Here is a 21,581-nt window from a genome sequence, read left to right on the forward strand (position 1 = left end):
GTCACCAGGAATACTCCGTCTTGGCCTTATCCCCGATTAGCTGCAACAACCGAAACGCCGAACAACACCATCTCGGCTTTATCAATCGCTGATAAGCTCGCATGTTTCGTCAAAGCTGTAAGCATATTTCTCTTTTTCTTCAAACCTACTGCACCTTCTCAAACCCATATTTGTGACTTCTCCCATCATGGCCTTTGTACAAGCCTCACTGTTTGATCCGGCAATCCCACTTGAGGCCCGACAGGACGCCTTAAAGCGAACTTTGTCCGATCCAGGAATTCCCGCAAATCCGACGACTACTTCTTTCTGGCTGAAGCAGCCACACCCGAAATTGGCAAAGACTCAGTCGTCGACACTACCCAGCCAATCTGAGATCGTGATTATTGGATCGGGGATTACCGGCGCATCCATCGCTAGGACCCTTTTAGAAGAGCCTCGTGGCCAAGAAAAGGGCTCTTCTAGCCCAAAAATTGTCATCCTAGAGGCGCGCGACACTTGTAGCGGTGCAACTGGTCGCAATGGAGGCCACATCCTGGAAACAGTCGAGGAGTTCACCGATTTTGAAGCAAAGTATGGGTTAGAGGCGGCTAAGAAGATAACGCGGTTCCGACTCGCCCATCTTCCGGAGATACTCAAAGTGGCGGATGAGTATGGATTGACTGAGGAATCCCAAACAAGAAAAGTGCAGTTTTTGAGTGCCTACTTTGATGAGGAGAAATGGCAGGAATCTGTTCGTTGTATTCGGAGATTCAAGGAATGTATGCCAAAAGAAGCCGCCGAATGGAAAATATTCGAGCGAGAAGATATCCCCGAGGTTGGTGATATATGCCCCCGCTGTAGAAGAATGCAGCTCATTTTTTCAGGAATTTGGTCTCTCAACTGCTCGAGGCGTTATCGCTGGCCCGGCCGGTGCACTTTGGCCATATAGATTTGTAACTGGAGTATTGGCACGTCTGCATCAAGAATTTCCAGGGGAATTATGCATCGAGACGAACACACCTGTCACAGCGATCCATAATGACCACAACCAAAGCACTCCCGACCTTCCTTACTCCGTTGTCACAGCGAGAGGCACAATCCGTACCCGCCATGTCATCCATTGCACCAATGCCCACGTTGGTCATCTCGTCCCCGGCCTGAGAGGCCGCGTCTACCCGATTCGAGGACAAATGTCTGCGCAAAACGCCGGTGTCAAATTCATAAACCAGGGCACAGAGCATTCCTGGTTGTTCAACTATGAAAGAGGATTTGACTATCTTACCCAGTTGCCTTCTGGGGGTCAAGCGGATGCTGCGAAGATGATGTTTGGTGGTGGATTTGCCCAAGGCCAAACCGGAGGCGTTGCGGATATAGGCCTCTCCACTGACTCTGAACTGAGTTTCTATGCAGATATCCATCTCTCTGGCGCTCTTAGTAGTATTTTTGGTCGAGAGAACTGGGGGGCCGTTTCTGGACCTAGTGTGGAACAGATGTGGACTGGGAACATGGGATTCAGTGCTGATGGGAACCCGTGGGTGGGTAAACTCCCTCCCTCTGCCACCCAGAGAGACCAGAGCAAAGAGAGCCACGGTGCCGAATGGGTGGCTTGTGCATTCTCGGGCGAAGGAATGGTCCAAGCATGGCTGTGTGGAAAAGCGTTGGCTCTGATGGTGATAAATCATGACCAACACTCCTCTGGTGCTGGTGACCTCTCTTGGTTTCCGGAACAGCTGCTCGTGACAGAGGACAGACTCCATAATTCTGTCCTACCTGGAAGTGTTGATGAGCAAAGTTCGGGTGTATAGAGACAGTCAGACAGTCTATGAAAGATCATGGTTTGAAGATGGATAGTTCAGCGTTGAATTGCAGTAGAAGTTCGAGTCATGTGTTCGTGAAGAACCTCAGGCATGTCTACCTGCTTTTGCTCTTCTTTTCACTTCCTCTGCATCCACTCTCGCATCACCAATACCAATACCTCACCACGATATCAAATTTTTTATAATATGTTTGTCCTCCTCGTCATCACACCATACCGCTGATATGGTAAAAGCGACACAGTCCAAGCTGACACGGGAGAATGACTACTAAACCATTGATAAGACAATATAAGAGAGCGCGTGCGTGATCATATTAGTCTGAACTATGACACAAAGGTTGATCACAATCTACTGCCGGTGATAGACTTAGATGGGGCTTACAAGCAACCCACATAGATCAAGTCCGCTAACTTTGTCGGGTCAACTATAGGGTGCATTTTTCACTCCGCTCGCGAAGTCCGCTCCGATGTCCGCTTAACCGCTAGACCACTAGTCTTCATGGTGTTGCAATTGGTACCCTTTTTGACATTCAAAGTCAAGGCGTCTATGGGTTTCATACGACTGGTCTTCCTCGAGAATTGGCAGGGGCGGTAAATGAAACGATTGTTCAAATGTTCATGAATTGGGGCCATCTCTATGGACGGACGGACTAGTCTTTTCCCGAAAGGCGTCGAAAGTCGGCATCCCGCCGTCTACCACGCCATGGCGCATGTCGGACTAGCGAATATTAGGGACATGCGGGTCCCGACAATGGCGCCGATGGTTATCTCCGGCAAGTGGATTCAATGGGGGACGTGCCATCACCGTCAAACAAGCGGCTGGGAAACTAAGATATAGGGCAGAAGTTTTAACCGAAGGATAGCAGCGGATATAAATTTGGGTGAGACCATGTTGGTGAAGGATTAGGATGGTGCCATGAGTACATACTTGACAAGGTGATGTTGAAATCCTTTGCTGCAATAAGATTGATGTTGGTATTGCTAGGTCTCGGCTAAGCTCGGCATCGGCTATCCTCGCAGCTCCATCGAATCGAGAGCGGATCCCACTATCAACTTTCATATTCTCTTCTCTATAGGACCTGCCATCAAATGTCCCATGTGTCTGCAAGCCTAGTAATGGACGGCCGAACAGGTATTTTCTGGCGGTCGTTGGTCTAGACGTACCATCCATACACATGAAAGTCGTTCTACACCAATCAGGAAACATGACTTATAGTTCGCCGTGCCAGGACATCCTCGACGACACGACCAATAAAAGGACCATGTGGACACCGCCCATGCCACGCATCCTTTGGCCGATTCCGACTCACCATTCTACATCGAGCCACGGTCCATAGGATCGTGACTATGAGCATGGGCTCCTGACCAAAGGTGAATGGATTACCGACTCGGCGCAAAGTTCGTGGTTTTACTCGCTGGAGTATAGTATCGGGTTGCGTGATCTATCGTCAGAAGTAGCCTCCATACACCATTGTCAATAATCACGATAGTGGTTCCAAAATGCTGCTCTTTCTTCCCGGTCTTGGAGGATCTGCAACCATGTTTGACATCATCTCCAGCTGTGAAAGGCACTTACAGGTCATTATGTGACCCGATTTACCGGTTGATTGATCTTCTCTTCCATGGACCCTATACGAGGTACTTAGTACAATCATCACTAAATCACGAGATTACTAGGATTGCGTATGATCATTCCGTCCTGCCAAGGGATGTCATTGCAAGGGCGTGGCCGATCCTAGGGCGCGAGAACCAATCAGGACAGTTCAGGCACCATGGAACAAGCTTCATTTCTAATCATGAGCCAAAAATCATATTAATCAGCCCTGTGCAGATATTTTGGACTCGTCAAAGGGCGTGCATTAGTACGGAGTAGAAAGACGGACAAAGCTCAACTTGAGTCACAACCTGCCGAAAAAATAGGGAGATTTCTCAGCAGAATGATTTCAAACCATTCGAACGAGGAGCATGTCGGTTTATTTATGACCCAAGCTTCCAGCTCACTTAGGATATTTATTCTCCGGCAAGGCATGGAGATAAATACATACTTTCAAGGCTAGTTATATCTGCTCTACTCCACTGTGCTTTTCCATTACCCAACCACAACACCATCCCTACATTCACCTGCGAACCTTCCCTCGGATTTTTTTACTATTCTTATTTTATTAAGAAAAAAAAAATAATAAAAAAAAAGGGAAGAAACGAAAAGGATTCTTGGAGCATCGACCTGTTTTATCTTTTTATTTAACCCCAAGGTCGCCATTTCCCTAATTGTCTTTCTGTGTTTTGTCTCTGTATACACCCATATTCCATATACAAGCTACCTTCCTTCACCACCTCAATATTGCAGACCCCACCTGGGCATATTGAGTCACATCCCAAATCATGCCGTCATCCCTTTCAACCCGAGGTTCTAGTTCTCTCGAGGCCTTTACCAGTTATGCGCGGCCCAAAATAAACATCGAGCTGGTCAGCCAGGTCGGTGGTCTCGTCAACTCATATACCTCCAAAGATTGCATCGAAGGGACGGCAATGGTGACAGTAGACCGAGACACACGTTTCGACGAGATTGATATAACATTTGAAGGTATGCTATCTACCGTGGATGATGCCTATCATATACTGAGTAAACAAGGTACAGCGAGAACGTCTGTCGAGCGTTCTGCTCTGCCCGGCCGCACCGGGGCCTACCAGACCTTCCTGCGCCTGCGTCAACCTATTGACGATACCCTCTACCCTACACCACGAGTTTTTGAACGTGGACGTACCTATCAGTTTCCCTTCACTTTCGTCGTGCCCGATCGTCTGCTCCCGCACGCATGTAGCCATCACAAAACCAACCAGCACGTTGGACGCTCTCACACTCTGGTCCCCCCCTCGCTCGGTGATCCCATGTTAGCCAGCGACGGAAAGTCCCTGCTAGATGACCTAGCTCCGGATATGTGCCGCATCTCATACCTCATCCGTGTGGCCATCAACCGTCGACCCAACTCCAGCCGAAACGACTCCAAGACGCTCGCCTCCGCCGGAAAGAAAGTGCGCGTCGTCCCCATAATCGATGAGGAGCCTCCCCTCAACTTCACTGATCAGGATAGCGTCTACTGCACGCGGAGAGAGAAAGACGTCAAGCGCGGCTTGATGCGCGGTAGGCTCGGCCGGCTCGTGGTCACCGCGTCCCAGCCCAAACCCGTCCGCCTCAGCCCACCCAACGGTGCTATCAGCGACATCGTCAGCACCGCTGCCACCGTGAATTTGCGCTTCGACCCTGTTGGCTCCGAGTTGCCCCCGCGCCTAGGCACCGTCTGGTCACGTCTGCGCGCATCAACCTTTTACAGCGCCGAGCCCTGGGCGGACTATCCGTCTGCCTCGAGCGCCCTGCTCTGGACGCATGTTGGCCGCGGCATCTACTCCGAGACCGTCCCGCTATCCAAGCTCTGTGTCGCTTCTGCACAGTGGACCAAGCACTCTGCCGCCACATTCGACCGTTGCGACTCGCTGCAGTCTACCTCGTCGGAAGATTCAATCACGCCGCCGTCCGCCAGTCCCGCAGGGCAGACCTACTACACTGCGTCGGTCGTCATTCCCATTACCCTGCCAGCGTCCAAGGCCTTCGTCCCGACTTTCCATTCATGTCTCATCTCCCGCACCTACACCCTTGAACTCAGCATCTCCTATCACACCCCCTGCGCAAACCTCGTCAGCCCATCCGCTTCCCTGAGGGTGCCCATCCAGTTGGTCAGCCAGCCGCGTCCAGGAGGGAAGGGCTCCGAACTCAATATCTCCCAGGCTGAGGTCAATGCGGAGTTCTTTTCTCCACGAAGGGTGCCCGTCACTGCTTCGTCCCCGTGCCCACCCCCACCAGAATACACTGCTTTACAGGGAGCGATTCTGCGGCCGGATCAAGACGGTGGTTTGCTTTCCGCTGGGCAAGCTTGAAGCTAGCTCGAGAGTTGGCAAAAGCCCCAGTTACCAGAGAAAAAGACACACTACGACCAAGACAAGTGTCTCAATAATGATATCCACCGCTCCCTTAAATCAGAACACAGGCGGAAGAAGATTAACCCTTCAGCATACGGCGTTTGTCAAGTGCATTTGTTACATTTTCGAAATATACCCCATTTTCTTTTGTTGTTGTTAGCGAAAACGGATATGTCCGTGCGAGCCTTTCTTTTCTTTTCCTCTTCTTTTTCTTTCTTGTCCCGTACTTTTCCTTTGTATGCGTGTGTACGTGTGTATGCTTCTTGGGCTTGGCGAAGAATCACTGGGCCTGTTTCTGAGTTGTTAGTTGACGGATCTCATACGATAGATCTATCTCAAATATAATTTCTTCGTCATATTTGTTCGCCTTGATTTGCTGAGCATTAACGGTTGGCCAAACAACCCTGTCTAGCGTAATCTGACTATCAATCATTCACCTAAGAAGCTAACATCAAGAATCTAGACTACCAGCAGGGTTTCCCCGCGGAACAAAACTCCGGAGTACAAGTCTGAGAAGCATGCAGGGACTAGGTCGCACGTCTGACATGCGATCCCATTAGTAAGAGTTGACTCCATTGGATGGATGATGGTGATCCGGGGCAAATATCGTCAGCCCTAATGCGCTGGCACGTTCCTCCTCGACACTTGCAATACTTGCCACCGTACCACTTGGATACAGCGATATTACCTCGATGGAGGTCTGGGGTACGATCTGCCGAGATTGACTCTCAATCCTTTCGTTCATCACCAAGGCATGATGAAGGTGATACAAATTCCCCACCTGAAACGGTGGCTGTCTAAGCCCGTTTGAGGATCCATGTGGCTGAAGGGGGTTCATGCACAAGGCCGTTCATGACTCGTCCTTCTTTGACCTCCATGTCGAAATCACTACCCCCTGTCTTATCCTTTCCAACAAAGAACGACGTTAATGAAATCAGCATGTTCCCGATATCCGGTTAGGGATAGAGTGGATTTCGGTCTTGGCATCGATCCAAATGGGTGTCATCAACGCTTCGTGTTGGTCCTTGTGTTGTTCCTTCCCCTGGAAATGACATCGATACTACTGTTCCTTATAGCAGAGATATCCAAATCCGTTCATGAGGCTTGTTGTCTTACTTGAACCCCCCTGTGTATTCGGGTAATCTCATCGCCCGTTGATTTGCCCGGACAGTACCTGGACTCTTCATCTTACTCAGACTTTCGACACCTGACCCTCGTCCTGACGAGAACGGCCACAATGCAAGGACACGGCCGCAGCACTGTCCAATAGCAAGCCAGATGAGAGTTTTAAAGTCTTTGATATATACTCAATCCCTGCATTCACGCCTCCCATGAGACCATGTCCCGGAACCCTTGGCCTGGACCCATCGCCGCTCGGCATACCAGGGTAACTGGACAGGTATGAAGTCTGCGATGCACAGCCCAAGCCCGCTTGAGCATCGTAGTATATAGTCCGGATGGTGGAGTCGTTCTTTGAAATAAGTCAACCAGGACTCCCAGTCCCCTTCCTTTCCTTACAAGTCCTGCTCAGGCAGTGGGTGGCAGAGAAGACAAGCATACAATGGCCCGTTTCCTGTCTATCTTCCTCTTTCTAGCCTGTGTCTGGTACCGGGCTATGGTAGTCGCCATTCCTGTATCTGCTAGCTTCGATTTGGCCCTTGGAGTACCTGGGGCGACCTCGACCCTGGCGCCGGCCCCGGCTCCAGCTCCAGAGCCAAAGAGCGGTTCTGGAGGATATCGCTCCATGGCTTACTTTGTCAACTGGGTTCGTCACCTATCAACCTCATACCCTTACTCTAAAATGCACAGCCACCTGCTAACAAAATCCCCTTCTATTTTGATTAGGGCATCTTCAAAAGGAACTACCACGCCGAATCCCTCCCCACCGAACAGCTCACCCACGTGCTGTACGCCTTCGCCGACATCCACCCCGACGGCGAAGTCTTCCTCACCGACGTTTACGCCGACCTCGAGCGGCGCTACCCCGGCGACCCCACCTCGGGCGAGGTCGGCAACACGGGCAACAACGTTTACGGCTCTACGAAGCAGCTGTTCCTGCTGAAAAAGCGGAATCGCAGCCTCAAGGTGATGCTGAGCATCGGGGGCTGGGACTTCTCACAGCACTTTGCGGGACCAGCAGGCAGTGGGAGTGGTAGGAAACGGTTTGCAGAGACTGCGGTGAAGCTGATGGGGGATATGGGGATGGATGGGTTGGATGTTGACTGGGAGGTTGGTTACTCTTGCTTTTTCTCCTTCTTTCATTCATTCTTGTTCTTGTTGCGCATACCTTAGATGTTCTGACTTTGCTAACTGCGTGTTGATTAGTATCCTTCCAATGAGCAGGAGGGTGAGAACATGCTTCAGTTACTGAAGGCTACGAGACAGGTCAGCATCATATAGATCTCTTCTCATCTTGCTTCAACGAATGAGCTTGCTGACCGACCAACAGGAACTCGACAGATACGCCCAAGCCAATGCCAAAGGAGAACACTTCCTCCTCAGCGTCGCCACTGCAGCAGGTACATACACACTTACACAATCCCCCAAAGAAGAAAACCAACTAAAAGAACCAGGCCCCACCAGATACAAAGTCCTCAACTTAAAAGCCATCTCCGAAGTCGCCAACTTCATCAACCTCATGGCCTACGACTACGCCCTCAAAGAAGACACCACAGCCGCCCACACAGCGAACATTAACCCCTCGCTCGCCAACCCTCTCTCCACACCCTTCAACACCGAGCAAGCCATCTCCGCGTACATCGACGCCGGGGTGCCCCCGTCCCAGATATCCCTGGGCATCCCGCTCTACGGCCGCTCCTTCGCCAACACCGACGGCCCCGGTAAGCCCTTCTCCGGCGTTGACGACACCAGCGGCCGCGGCGACGGTAGCTGGGACCCTGACGTGTGGGACGTCAAGGCGCTGCCGCGGCCTGGCGCCAAAGTTATCACTGAACAGGATATTGGCGCTACTCATAGCTATGATGCGCAAAGAAGGGTCATGATTAGCTATGATACGCAGGATACCGTTAAGGAGAAGGCTGAGTATATTAAGCGGAAGGGTCTTGGGGGTGCGATGTGGTGGGAGGCTAGTGGGGATCGAGAAGTGGGTAAGGGGAGCTTGATTGCTACGGTTGGTTTTCTTCCTTTCTTTCTCTTTTAATTGCTCTGATCTCTTTGGTAAATTTGTGCTGACGAATACTGCAGTTGGTTGAGAGCTTGGGTGGAACGGGCGGGCTGGATACGAAGAAGAATTTCATCGATTATCCAGCTTCGCGGTATGAAAATCTTAGGAAGAAGTTTTCATGACCACTTCGTCCTCTTCTTCTTGCTATCCTTGTTCTATTTCTTCTTTTTATTTTTCTTCTTCTTCTTCCTCCTCGGGTTGAACCTGTCCTTTGTTCTTGGTGTTCCTTTTCTTTGTCCTTCTCTTCTTCTTCTCCTTCCCAGGCCGGTCCGGTGTCGCTCCTTCAACTTGTGTATAGTACTACCGTACATATCTCTACCAACGCCCCCGATCTAATTCCAACACTCGTTCACAAATAGTAAATGCAATAATGTGTATACATCTATTATCGACTTTTATACAGACAAACAAACGCCATCCCAAGTGCGTAAACTTCAATAAATAAAAAGAAAGAAAAGTATTTCAAAATCACGTCAACATATCATCCAACCGCTCGCCCAACACATCCTCAATCATCTTCACCCATCTGCGCACCTCGCGCTCCACACTCTCATCCTCATCCTCCATCAGCTCGCTAATATAAGGCAGCATCTCAGGCAACAGAGCAAGCCACTCCTCGCCCAGCTGCTCCGTGAGCGACTGTTCCGCCTTGAGGGCTGCAAGTCGCGTGTAAGGGTTCTCGCCGCCTGCCGCCTTGCCGGTCGGTCCGGCGGACGGCCGCAGGTACTGCATCAGGATGGTGTTCAGCTCCTTGTGGTTGTCGGTTGAGTCGGCTGCCACGGCGAGCTCCGTGATGGCCGGGACGGTCTCGGCGATGACTAGCGCTGCGGTGGCGGAGGTCTTGGCTTGGCCGAGCTGGGAGATGAGCGGTTGCGAGATCGCGCTCAGGTGCGATGGGGATTGCCAAAATTCTGTGGTTTGTGTTAGAGTATGCACGTTGTATGTTATAGGGGTTATAACGTACCATCTTGGTCGTGCTCGAATGCCTTCTGCAGCATGCGCATCGTGGCGAGCCAGAGGGGTTTGCTGTTGGGGTCGCTGGGGTTCGCTTTGCGGAGGACTGCGACGACGCTCTCGATGATGTAGCTCGCGTAGCCGGTGACGATGGACTAGAATAAGACTGTTAGATATCTTTGTCGAATAAGATCATGGGGGTTAAAAGATGGGCGCATACCTGGAGAGTGCCGAAGAACGTCTGCAGGAACTTGTAGAACGTCGTCAGTCGAGACAGGTTACCCTGGGTTTCCTTCTTCGTGAGACCGGTGGTGGCCCACTCCAGGAGCTTGGTGAAGATGGGGCGGAAGGCGGTGTCGTTCAACTTGTAGATCATCTTAATCATGACTTCGTTGAGCGTCTCCTCGACCTCATCCAGATCAGAGGTATCCAACGTCGCCTTGGCTCCCAGCGATACCTGCTCACGGCGCAGATCAAACACCTTGAAGAGCAAGTTCGTCAGAGCGGTCAGGTTCTGCGCGGTCGCGGACTTGGGGTGCTTCTCGATCGCCAGGCTGACAATCTCCAGAGTCTCCTTCGTGGCGGTGGGGCCCGCAGCCACGGCGTGTTGCCAGTTGCGGTCCACTGCTCCCAGAGTAGCAGCCAGATCAGCCTTCCGGGCCATGAGTTGCAGAGCCTCTTGTCGGCTCTCGTCCTCGTTTCCTTCGGAGTTGGCAGACTTGAAGGACAGGATGAGCAGCTTATCAAGGTATCCCGAAGAAACCATGTACGGGAGATGGACAAACAGCGCAGAGAACCACGAGTAAACGGCGTCGTGCAGTCGGGAGTTCGTCTTGCCCTCCTCCAGGCTAAGCTCCAACAACGCCAACGAACGACGGAGTGCCTCGGGGAGCGCCGGGATCATGGACTGACCCAAGACCTCGGCCATCGAGGCCAGGCACAGCACACCCATAACGCGAATGCGGTCGTCCTCTTGGCCGATGCAAGAATCGCTGGCGATAACCTGGGCGGCACGGATGACCTTGGACGGGTCCTTCTTGCCGTACTGTTCGGCAATCCGGTCGATACAAGCCACCGCAGCGTGCTTGAGGAGAATGTCAGGCGATGACTCGACGACACTGACCAGGGTGGGCAAGAAGTCCAGCATCCTGACCTGCGATGCGCCGTCGCGCTCGGGGTTCTGGCGCAGACGGCCTTCGAGAAGTCGGAAAACCTTCCGGCGGAGCTCATCACTGGGTCGTTGGAGCAGCACTTCGATAGTGTCGAGGAAGTCCACAGCCGACAAGGTGCCGAATAGCGCGCTGAGGACCTCACCACTCGCCTGGCTGACGGACTTCATGTTGTTCTGGGTGACGTCCCCGATGGACAGGATTTGCTCCAAGATCTGGGAGAACAGGGTCCGGATTTGGGTGGTGGCATCGCCCTCTGCAGCGAACGCCTTGTTCATCTTCGACTTCAGGGAAGAATGTCTGAGAAGATAAGCCAGCGCGCGGAGCAGGTCAACGGCGACCTTCTGGGGTTCACGGCCGTCATCGCTGCCAATTCCGAGAAGGACGTTGGAAATGCCCGGCTTGGGCTTGAGGGAATCGCTGACCAGTCCGAGATACTTGCTGTAGGTGCTCAATTCAATCGGAGCGCTCGCGTCGGAGGCCAAGCCGGACATCAAGATAAGAACATCCTTGTCCATAGAGTACCTGTTGGCGAGCATGGCAAGAACCGCGAACAGGAAATCTTGAGTTCCAAGCTTGGTGATGAGCGCATGGAAGAGTCGCAGACGGCGGTGAGATGGAATGTGCTCGAATGCAGCCGTAAAGCTAAGCAGCAGTTCCGACGTTCCAGAGACGACGTCCCGTTTCTGGTTACGTAGGGACTGGATGAGCGCGGGAACAACTTGGTCAATGGTCTGGTCGATCACAGAAACCGAGTACTCGTCATCCTTTCTCAAAACACTGGATCCCATGAACGTGAAGATTGGCATGACGCTGTGGAGCACCAACTCGGGCGCAATAACAGACAGGCCAGCAACAAGGAGTAGAGCTGCATTTTGCACTTGAGGGCTCTCCGTGGTGCGCACACAGTCCACAACCAAGTCCGCACGAATGACCGAGGTGTCAAACTGCGCCTTTGCAGTAGCCTTGGATCTATTGACGATGGCCAGGAGGCTGCCCAGGGCCAAGCTGAGCAGGTAGCTCATGCCCGACTGGACCTGCGCCTTGAAGTGATGGAGGGCGGCCAGAACTTGGAACAAGCCATCGGCCAATTCCGGGTGAGTCTCGGGGGAAGACCCGTCCACCAGTTCCAGAATGAACGTCATCTGCTCCATGAGCTGGCTGAGCTTGGCCTCGTCCTTGACGGTCATTGCCACCATGTTGTTCTGACTGGTGCGTCTTCTCTTGGGGGCCGGACCCAGACCCTCAATATCCGTAACAGAAGCGGGGATTTTCAGGAGGAAGTGCAGAAGCACGGCGCCAGGAAGCTCAACGGCTCTAAGAACATCCCTGCATCCACTGGCAAGCGGCGAATCGGAGCCGATCGAGATATCGAAGAGCTTCTCTGCAGAGACGACCCGTCGGTCCTCTGCAACGTTGGTCCAGATGCCCCTCATGCGGTCGAAGACGGCACTGGCAAACGAAGGACGCAGCGAATCGGAGTACGGGCTGATAGTGGACAAGAGGATAGCAATCGCATCCTTTTCCTTGGGCGTAACGGTCGAAACGATTTGGTTCTCCATTTCCGGCACGGGTACGCGTTCCTTATCACAGGCCTCCTGGACCCGCTGTTCGCTCATCTCCTTCCACGTCTTCAACAGAGGTTCGAGTTCCTTCGTGCGAGTGGCGCCGCCCGCCTTGTCAATGCCGTTAACAAGCTTCAGCAACACCAATTTGGGTGCGAACAGCGGCATATGCACGATGTGGGAACAGAGGAAACTGAAAACACTCAACCGCAGAGGCTTTTTGAGCTCAGACGCTCCGGAATCAGCGGTAGTACCGCGGAGCGTAGCCTCCAAAACCTGCCCGATGTGAGCCGCATCAAGGACATACTCTTCCAGTCCGGGGATCAAAGCGCGCTCAAAAAGTTTCTGTGCATCGCGGTTCGAAAGCCACTGGACGCTTTTGGAGGATTTTCCTTGACCGTAGAGCGAATCCCGGGCCCAGATGTCATCCTTTCCGTCACCTTTGATTTTCGCGTACAGCTCCGCCACAGCGAGCAGGGCACCTGTCGCTTCGCGACGGATTCTCTCCGAGGAGTCCGTCAAGGCGACCAGCAGAAAAGGGAGGAGACCCTGGTAATCGACGGCGGCGGAAGTGGAAAGCACTGAGGAGACGAGGCTGAGAGCACTGGCCCGGATTCCGGTGGGAAAAGGGCCAGAGAAGACCCTGGTAAAGAACGACAGATATTGCGGAGACTTGGTAGCATTCGTCTTTCCAAGGATCGGCAAGCCGGTGAAGGAGTCCAAATTCTCTTGCGAACCGACAGCAAGCGCGAAGGTTTGAACAAGACGATCAAATACAGGACTGGATTGTACGCCGAGGAAAGAGTCCTTGAATAGGCTCTCTTTCTGCAACGACACCAAAAATGGCGTGAGATCTTCCTGCTCCTCTTCCTTGTCTGCATCGTCCATCTCGACATCCTTCACGGCTTGGGTCGTGGGCACGGCCTCAATCACAGTCTGTAGGCTATGCTCCAGGTTTGTGACATCAATAGAGCGCTCCTCGATGGTTTTCTGGAAGATAGGGCCAAGAGTTTCGGATCGGCTGAAGTCCTGGACTAGCTCGGCAAGGTGTGTTTGGAATTGCAGAGGTATTCCGCCGTCCTTGTTAGCAGTGGTGACCGCATGGAGGACCAGGGCCATGGCAGGGCCCACATCGGCCTCTCCCAAAAGCTGAGTCTCGAACATAAGCGAAAGCATATCAAGACGCGTGGTATCCTTCTGCTTGTGAAGGTCTCCAACGCACCCAGACACCAGACCCAGGAGAAGGTTAGATGTCTTGTACTGGCCTGAGATCTCGGCAAGCTTTTGAATAGGGTTCTCCAGTCGAAGGATTGCCCTGAAAGCCCGCTTAGGAAGGTTTGTGTCGGGCTTCCGCTGCGCTAACACCGAAAGACAAATGAGGCCCGAGTTTAGCGTTTCGTCCGTCCAAGAACCCGCGATGGCCTCCATTAAGCTATCGAGCACGTTGTCCTGGAGTGCAGCTTTCTGGGCTAGAACGACGCAAAGCATATAACAGCCAATCACAAGCTCCGAGACTCCCTTCATAGCCAATCCATCACTGATGACAGGAAGCACCTGAAGGACAACGTCGTCGTGCTTTTCCTTCTCCTCTGCCCGCCGACCCGCACGTCCTGCGTCCAACATCCCAGCAACAGCCTCCGTGGCGATCCCGGCCCAGAACGTCAGAAGCGCGTGATGACCGGCATCTTGTCGGCCAGCCTGGAGAACATAACTGTTCAGGGCGGTAAAGAACGGCTTGTTTGTCGTCGCGCTGTGCACGAGGGGATGGCGAGGGGGATTGACGGCGCCGCTTTTATACGGGTACAGGATCTTGAAGGTGGGCGTCAAGTCCTCCGGTAGGATCGACAGCAAATTTAAGAACAAGGGCGTGGTGTGGTAAGGTAGGAAAGTGAGGATGGTGAATGCCGTGTTATATTCATGAATCCTGTACACAAGTTAGCCAACGGACGTCGCGTTGGAATATTATCGCCGCACCTGAAGCGCCTGACAAGCCACTCCACGGCTTTGACCGCAGGGCTCAGCAAAAGCCTTCCCCCGACCAACGTCAAAAATGCCTCCAGAACCGAGTCAAGCTCTTTATTCTGGGCAGCGTTCATTTCCGTCCGGTCCTCGGCCTTGCTCTGCTCGCTGAAAATCGTGCGCTCGAACGGCGCGAACCGAGGGTCCAGCTGACATATTTCGGTGAAACCTTCATAGCATATCTGGTAGACCGTTTCAAAGTCCTGCGAGCCAGCAACTTTCGTGTCAAATATCAAGGATTTCGCATGCGCTAGCCTCTGAGCCTTGAGGTTCAACTGATTCGTAGAGTTTGCCGCGACTTGCGACAGCTGCGCGGCGAGGGACGAGGCCATTGTGCAACCGGTATTTATTCTTTATCGTGACACAGTCAACACATCCATCCCTCGGCAGACTTCTTCTTCAATCTCGACGGGGAGATCTGTGGTTTGAAGCTGACGGCGTAGTTCCGGTGAGGGTTTGAAAATGATTCCACCAAATCTACTGATTAAACGGGGCAACTTTTTTTTTCTGCCGCTTTTTTCTCCCGCCAATCAGAGTGCGCGATGTGAGAGCGGAGCTTTTTCCAGCCGTTGTCCACCGCCTTCCCTCTTGGGCGCTGTGGTCCAATGCCTCACCTGACTGGCTGTTATTGACGTCGTTGGAGTAATGGATTCATCGCGCTCCCAGGTGAGTGACCGTGGTTTTGGGCGCGGTCTAGCTTGTCGCACTAACTTGCTCTACAATGTCTCAGGAGAGGAAGCCCATCCCCAAATTCTCGAGCTTCAAGCCTCCCCCAGCCCCTCCACCCGCACCCGATCGGCCTTCCGAACGCCGCACCCGCGACAGCGAAAGACGCGAAAGGTCGAGGCACCATGAAAAGCGTCATTCTAGACACAGGAGCCATCGCGAACGCTCTCGGTCTCGCGAGCATCGGAGGGAGCGCAGGGAAGGCCGTTCCTCCCGACAAGATGTCGAGCCGCGAGCGCGGGAGCTCCCGACAGAGCGTCGAACTACACCAGCGAGCACCGTGAAACAGCCAGCGGACGATGCATCTAATTTGTATTTTGTCGATCGCAAAGGGGACCGCTACAACATCGTCTATGGCACGATACATCGGTACAGTGTGCCACGTTACCATCGGGTAGGCCAAGGCAGCGTGCTGGGCTTGCCCCCCAATTACAAGATCGACCGTGATACAGTGGAAGGGGATGCTATAGTCGTCAGCCCGAACACTTGGCGTCCGGACGCGTCGCGGACAGGAACAAAGAGTATTCTATCTGGGATGAGCAAGGAACGGTCTAGACTACTTCGCGTGCGGCCTACCTCACTGCTCGAATCAGCCGCCGATGCTTCGAAGGATTATCTACCTCTGAGTGATCATAGAAGCCGAAAACGCAGAAAGGTCCTCGGTGACTCGGATTCTGATGATGAAAAACACGCATACCGTTCGATACTTGGCAAGGCGAAGCCCGATGAGGATATCCCGAGCGATCTAGAAGCCGTGTCGGACAGTGGTGACGAGGGCGGTCGATATGACCCGGACGAGGAAATCAAGCAACGGAACGTTGAATTATTCCGCAATGTCGAGCAGACACCCCATGATGTCGGTTGCTGGCTTCGACTCATCGATTACCAGGAGTCACTTCTCAAAGGTGCTGAAAGGGAGTCCAGCACGCTAACATATGCGGAAAGGAAGAGCCTGGCAGACATCAAATTATCGTTGTACGACAAAGCGTTGAAACGAGTAGGGGCAGTGCCTTCTCGAGATCGTCTTCTTCTTGGTCGGCTCGAAGAAGGTGCACAGCTTTGGGATTCCAAGAAACTTGCTTCTCAATGGCAAGCTATTTTGAAAGCAAATTCTCAATTCATCTCTCTCTGGGTCAAATACCTTGACTTCCGTCAGACGCAATTTCTGGATTTCACGTATGAGGGGTGTCTTTCCACCTTCGTTGAATGTCTCAAGTTGAATAGGGCTGCTCCGGATCACCCTCAAAAATCGCAGATTCAAGTTTATCTCTTCCTGCGCCTAACGTCGTTCATCCGCGAATCGGGGTTCACCGAACATGCAATCGGCCTCTGGCAGTCCGTCTTTGAACTCGCCTTCTACAGACCTGACTCTTTAGACGTTCATGATGAAGAAAAGCTCATGTCAGCTTTCTTGGAGTTCTGGGAGTCAGAAACTGCGAGATTCGGTGATGTTGGTGCGAAGGGCTGGAGAAGTGGATCCAATACTGTCCCGAGCCCAAAGGTCTTCACGCCACAATTCCAGCTCGATCTGAGGGCGACATTCGCGTCATGGGTTGTGTGTGAAAGAGAACGAATCGTTGAAGCACGGCTACCGGCGCGCAGTTTGGACGAATCAGACCTAGATGACCCTTATCGCGTCATCATTGCATCTGACCTCGCAGAGATTGTGCCCTTGGTTTGGAACATGCATTCTACGCAAGAGCTGATAGATGGCTTCTTGCGTTTCTGCCACCTTCCTCCACTTATGTCGTCGAGCAATTTGGAGACAACCAGCAAATGGTCCGGAGACAGCTTCTTACGAAATGATCTGATGAGCAGTCCTGGCACCACGCTCGATAAATGGATCCCGACTATGCTATCAGACACCGAGCAGTCTCCTGTATCTCCGGTTTCTTTTCATCATCAGAACTTCATCCACAGTGGCGATACATTGTTTGCTGGTGAGGGATGGTTCTCTTCGCTCAAGGCGTGGCGACAGGTTGCTTTGGAGTCGCAATCCGATATCGACCCCGACTGGGTTCGAAGATCACTCCGGTCATTGGTCGAGGCCAGTCCAGGGAATGAGCAGCTAGCAGAGTACGTCGTTGCCGTGGAGTTTGCGTGCAATCCCAAAGAGGCAAAGAAATACGCAAAGTCTCTTTTGAAGAAGAGGCCATCGAGTCTGCGGCTTTACAATGCGTATGCACTGATGGAGCGCCGGTCCGGCAACCAGGCAGCTGCTGACCATGTCTGGGCAACATCTCTTTCTATGAGCAAAACGTTCTCCGAGAGCAGTAGCGTAGAGAGTGTTTACCTTTGGCGAACGTGGGTCTGGGAGTTGCTAGAAGAGCGGAACATAGCCCATGCCTCCCATCTCCTCATCTCCATGCCACATAGTAGTGTGGATTTGAAAGACTTCCCTGGGACATCTGATCAGCCGGTGTTCAGCCCGACCAGCTTATTGAAGATACAAAGCTACCTGGCGGAAACCCAGGAGATTATACTCGCCAACCGAAAGTCCCATGCATTTGTCGCCTGGTCGGATTGTTACGCTATCTTTCTCTACCTCACCCATTCTCAAGATTTGACCAAAGCATTGGAAGCGTACGATGGGGCTATCAGCAGGGTCGGTACACTGCCGGAGCAGGATCGATTGTTCCAATCCTTCACGACCGAGTTACTCCATCAGGCCCGCGCGCGATTCCTCTACTACCATGTTCGTACGAGTAGCATGTACAAGCCTACTCATATCCGCTCCCTTTTCGCGGACAGCATCCAGTTGTTCCCCCACAACACGATGTTCCTCTGCCTTTTCACCTGGAACGAAACTCGATTCCGCATTGAAGAGCGCGTGAGGGACACCATCAGAGATATCACCGAGACCAAGCGTCACTCGGGAGAGTCCCTCACGATGACCCAAGTCCCAGTCACGACGCATCTCTTCTCCATATACACCGAGCTTCTCCGTCCCGAATACGCGGGATCTACGCTCCACTCCGTCAGGGCCGCATTCGAGAAGGCCATCGGCGAACAGAGCACCGGCGCAACCAACACTATCATGTCTACCACCCGCTCCAGTCTTTCCCTCTGGAAACTTTACATCCTTTTCGAGCTTTGGCGCGGCAACATCGCTCGCGCCAAGGATGTATTCTACCGCGCTATGCGCGCTTGTCCATGGTCGAAAGAGCTCCTCATGCTCGCGTTCACCCACCTTCGCGCGGATGTCGTTCGCGAGCGCCACCCGACCGCCTCGGGGCGCGATGAGGGTATGGGCTTTGACGAGCTACGGCATGTGTACAATGTGTTGGTTGAGAAAGAGCTTCGCATCCACATTGACATCGAAGAGGAACTAGAGGAGATGGCGTCCAAGATGACACATAAGTCAGTGGCACGGGGAATGCCGATTACCATGCCAGAGGATGCAAATAGTGAAGATGAGCAGATGCAAGAGTGATCTTGATTTGTACATGGGGTTATATTAGGTAGACTATAACTACATCTGTCGAACCGCTATCAAACAAACCGCACATACCTTTTCTCCACAACTGAATTTCTGGTAAAAACGATTGGATAGACTATTCGAAAAAGGAAGAAACCAGGCACCGGTTTGCCACCACCAGTCCTCGTATTGGATCACGTGCCATGCAGGCAATCAAGACCGCCGGATCGTTCTCGATTTCCCTCGATTTCACCTCAACCTTAAACCAGTGTCAACTCACTTATAGGTGGTCTATCAGGCGTATATTCTATCAACGAGTAACACTGCTAAACCAGACTACATCGTATCAGCTCGCGCAATGTCAGCACCGACAATCGCAACGGAGAATGGCCTCCAACACGAGGATAACGACGTCCCCGTCAACAAGACGACCACCTTCAACGGACGACTAAACCAATACTTTCACACCTCCAAATTCATCACCGACAGAGAATCACCTTTGTCAAAAGCCGCATCGTCTGACCTCCCCACCCCAGCGCCAACACCATCCATCAACCCTGACCCGCGCAAACGCAAGACCCACGACGAAGAAGATACCAGCGAAACAGGAACACGCCCACGAGAGCGCAGCAAACGCCGCCTAAAGGCCCCAACACCAGCCTCTCCCACCACACGCATGGTGACACGCTCTCGATCCGCGCCTCTCACCTCGCCATCACCATCTTCATCAACACCACCAACAACAGCAACACCCCCAGCCAACCAACAACCCCCACCACCCCATCCACCCCCAACACCAGCAACTCCCTCCTCCGCGACACCATCCCCCCAAACCTAACCCTCCTCCTCGTCGGCGTAAACCCCGGCATCCAAACCGGCCTAACAGGCTTCGCCTACGCCCACCCGTCCAACCTCTTCTGGAAACTCCTCCACGCCTCAGGCATAACCCCCATCCGGCACCCCCCCTCAGACACATACCGCCTCCCCGCACTGTACAACATCGGCAACACGAACATCGTAGAGCGCGCCACGCGCGACGCAGCGATGCTCACCCGCGCGGAAATGAACGCCGGCGTGCCCGTCCTGGAGGCGAAGATCGCGGCGCAGCGGCCGGAGGTTGTCTGTCTCGTTGGGAAGAGTATCTGGGAGGCGGTGTGGCGCGTGAGGCGCGGGAGGGCTATTCGCAAGGAGGAGTTCCGCTATGGGTGGCAGGATGAGGGGGAGAATATGGGGCGCTCGGAGCAGTGGGGCGGTGCGAGGGTTTTCGTCGCTACTACTACTAGTGGGTTGGCGGCTGGGATGAGTAGGGCGGAGAAGCAGGCTGTTTGGGATGAGTTGGGGGAGTGGGTGGTGCGGAGGAGGGAGGAGCGTGGTGGTTAGGGAGTTGGCTCTTTCTTTTCTTGTTTTCTTTTCTTTCGTCTATACAACTGTATCAAGACCTATCTATATGGAATACGACCAGGGCAGCACACTCTAGATCAACAATTCAACACCGAAAGATATTTATATATAGATAAGAATAAATATTTCGGACAAGTAATTCTCATGCTAATATAATATTATTGTTTATCCATATGCAGCTAAGCAAGTCCGCTGTCCTCTCAACACAACCAACGAACTCCCCAGCAATTCATAACATAACGCATACTCGTATCGTATCCGTAAGGTTTATCCCAAACCCATTCGCTCATAAAAAAAAAAAAAAAACAAAAGACACCCATTCATGATTCAATGGACCAGTCATGCCCGACCCGATCATTCGACCATCCGTAGAGAGGAAGGGCACAAAGATTCAAATTCAACCTAGTGGTTGATCTGAGGTCCCTTGCTCATGTTGGTCTCGCCCGGTCGCCCATGCACCTGCTACAGAGAGAGTTAGTATTCATCAACCATTGAATTGACCAGGTAAAGGGGGAACATACAGCCGTCGTCTGATAATCTCCCTTCTGCAGGATCTGAGCAACACAGTCCTCCTCCTTGGACGTCCCGAACTCGCTCTCGAGGCTGCCGTTGCTGGCTCCGTCGAGGATACCCTGCGTTCCTTGCCTGGGGTGCTGTTAGCTTCTTTCATTCATTCATTCTTTTTCCTTTCCCATTTCTTTTTCTCTCCAATTGAGAAGGGAAGGAGTTACTTGGCTGAAACATACTTATGAGTAACGAAAATCTTCCATCCGTTCACGACCTGAGCAAGCGGGATGGACTTGTCGTTGCGCCACTGCTTGAGGATCTCCTGGTCGTCGACGAAGACGATGAAGTCGTCCGTGGAGCCCTTGTAGATGACCTTGGAGACGGATTCGCTGCCACGAGCCATGATTGTTGGTTTATTGAGTTATTGAGTGTGTAGGGGGGAATTGAGAGGTGTTGATTGAGGAGTTGGAGGTTGGAAGAGTGATGAGGTGGGAGAGAGCTGTAGTAAAGTAGGTGTTGCGATGACAGGTGATGACGTCACTGGGATGGGTAGCTGTCTAGATGGTGGCCTGAGGCTCAATTGAAGGATAACAATGAAGATGTGAAGGTATTGAGAAAGTGTAGAATAGCTATGCTTGGTGATAACTTGTTGAGAATGAAGAAGATATTATCTGGAATTGCTGGACAAAGGACGCCTTTATGTAGAGCTCACTCCATGGCATGGTCCAACCCCTCCTCTGTCGACGTCATCGCGGGCTTCCTTGGAGCTCTGACACCGACCCATAAATAATTTCAGCGGTTACAGAATGGGCTCCAATTGTCCCAAATACTTCCAACAACCAGGATCCGCTCAGCCCCTCCGAGGGAA

The 21,581-nt window shown here is 52.6% G+C and overlaps 7 protein-coding genes across 7 annotated transcripts; 5 read left to right on the plus strand and 2 right to left on the minus strand.

Annotated features, from left to right (window-relative positions):
* Positions 1 to 142: 142 nt before the first annotated feature.
* P168DRAFT_309567 (NAD(P)/FAD-dependent oxidoreductase) lies at positions 143 to 1,894 on the plus strand. The gene is made up of 2 exons (XM_024839313.1): positions 143 to 814; positions 864 to 1,894. Exons 1-2 carry the CDS (start codon positions 188 to 190, stop codon positions 1,782 to 1,784), a joined length of 1,548 nt encoding a protein of 515 aa, XP_024695302.1. The 5' UTR covers positions 143 to 187; the 3' UTR covers positions 1,785 to 1,894.
* A 2,283-nt stretch (positions 1,895 to 4,177) lies between these two features.
* Positions 4,178 to 5,728, plus strand: P168DRAFT_232397 (arrestin (or S-antigen), N-terminal domain protein; the record flags this gene model as incomplete). Its single annotated transcript, XM_024833318.1, has 2 exons — positions 4,178 to 4,379; positions 4,428 to 5,728. The coding sequence occupies 2 exons, from the start codon at positions 4,178 to 4,180 to the stop codon at positions 5,726 to 5,728; spliced, it is 1,503 nt and encodes a 500-aa protein (XP_024695303.1).
* A 1,151-nt stretch (positions 5,729 to 6,879) lies between these two features.
* P168DRAFT_265391 (glycoside hydrolase family 18 protein) lies at positions 6,880 to 9,314 on the plus strand. Its single transcript, XM_024834910.1, has 6 exons — positions 6,880 to 7,535; positions 7,616 to 7,999; positions 8,096 to 8,155; positions 8,220 to 8,289; positions 8,344 to 8,900; positions 8,975 to 9,314. Exons 1-6 carry the CDS (start codon positions 7,332 to 7,334, stop codon positions 9,074 to 9,076), a joined length of 1,377 nt encoding a protein of 458 aa, XP_024695304.1. The 5' UTR covers positions 6,880 to 7,331; the 3' UTR covers positions 9,077 to 9,314.
* Positions 9,315 to 9,318: 4 nt separating this feature from the next.
* Positions 9,319 to 15,074, minus strand: utp10 (snoRNA-binding rRNA-processing protein UTP10). The gene is made up of 4 exons (XM_024834911.1): positions 14,617 to 15,074; positions 10,129 to 14,566; positions 9,919 to 10,063; positions 9,319 to 9,865 (listed from the first exon to the last, which is right to left on the minus strand). The coding sequence occupies exons 1-4, from the start codon at positions 14,991 to 14,993 to the stop codon at positions 9,423 to 9,425; spliced, it is 5,403 nt and encodes a 1,800-aa protein (XP_024695305.1). The 5' UTR covers positions 14,994 to 15,074; the 3' UTR covers positions 9,319 to 9,422.
* Positions 15,075 to 15,329: 255 nt separating this feature from the next.
* P168DRAFT_288625 (uncharacterized protein) lies at positions 15,330 to 18,894 on the plus strand. Its single transcript, XM_024836831.1, has one exon. It carries the CDS (start codon positions 15,383 to 15,385, stop codon positions 18,818 to 18,820), a length of 3,438 nt encoding a protein of 1,145 aa, XP_024695306.1. The 5' UTR covers positions 15,330 to 15,382; the 3' UTR covers positions 18,821 to 18,894.
* Positions 18,895 to 18,939: 45 nt separating this feature from the next.
* Positions 18,940 to 20,185, plus strand: P168DRAFT_325547 (mismatch-specific DNA-glycosylase; the record flags this gene model as incomplete). Its single annotated transcript, XM_024841017.1, has 2 exons — positions 18,940 to 19,321; positions 19,414 to 20,185. The coding sequence occupies exons 1-2, from the start codon at positions 19,164 to 19,166 to the stop codon at positions 20,183 to 20,185; spliced, it is 930 nt and encodes a 309-aa protein (XP_024695307.1). The 5' UTR covers positions 18,940 to 19,163.
* A 184-nt stretch (positions 20,186 to 20,369) lies between these two features.
* P168DRAFT_288626 (SBDS family protein) lies at positions 20,370 to 21,350 on the minus strand. The gene is made up of 3 exons (XM_024836832.1): positions 20,953 to 21,350; positions 20,728 to 20,851; positions 20,370 to 20,668 (listed from the first exon to the last, which is right to left on the minus strand). Exons 1-3 carry the CDS (start codon positions 21,114 to 21,116, stop codon positions 20,609 to 20,611), a joined length of 348 nt encoding a protein of 115 aa, XP_024695308.1. The 5' UTR covers positions 21,117 to 21,350; the 3' UTR covers positions 20,370 to 20,608.
* Between the last annotated feature and the right edge of the window lie 231 nt (positions 21,351 to 21,581).

The sequence above is a fragment of the Aspergillus campestris genome, assembly GCF_002847485.1.
Source record: "Aspergillus campestris IBT 28561 chromosome Unknown P168scaffold_3, whole genome shotgun sequence".
Lineage (NCBI taxonomy): Eukaryota > Fungi > Ascomycota > Eurotiomycetes > Eurotiales > Aspergillaceae > Aspergillus > Aspergillus campestris.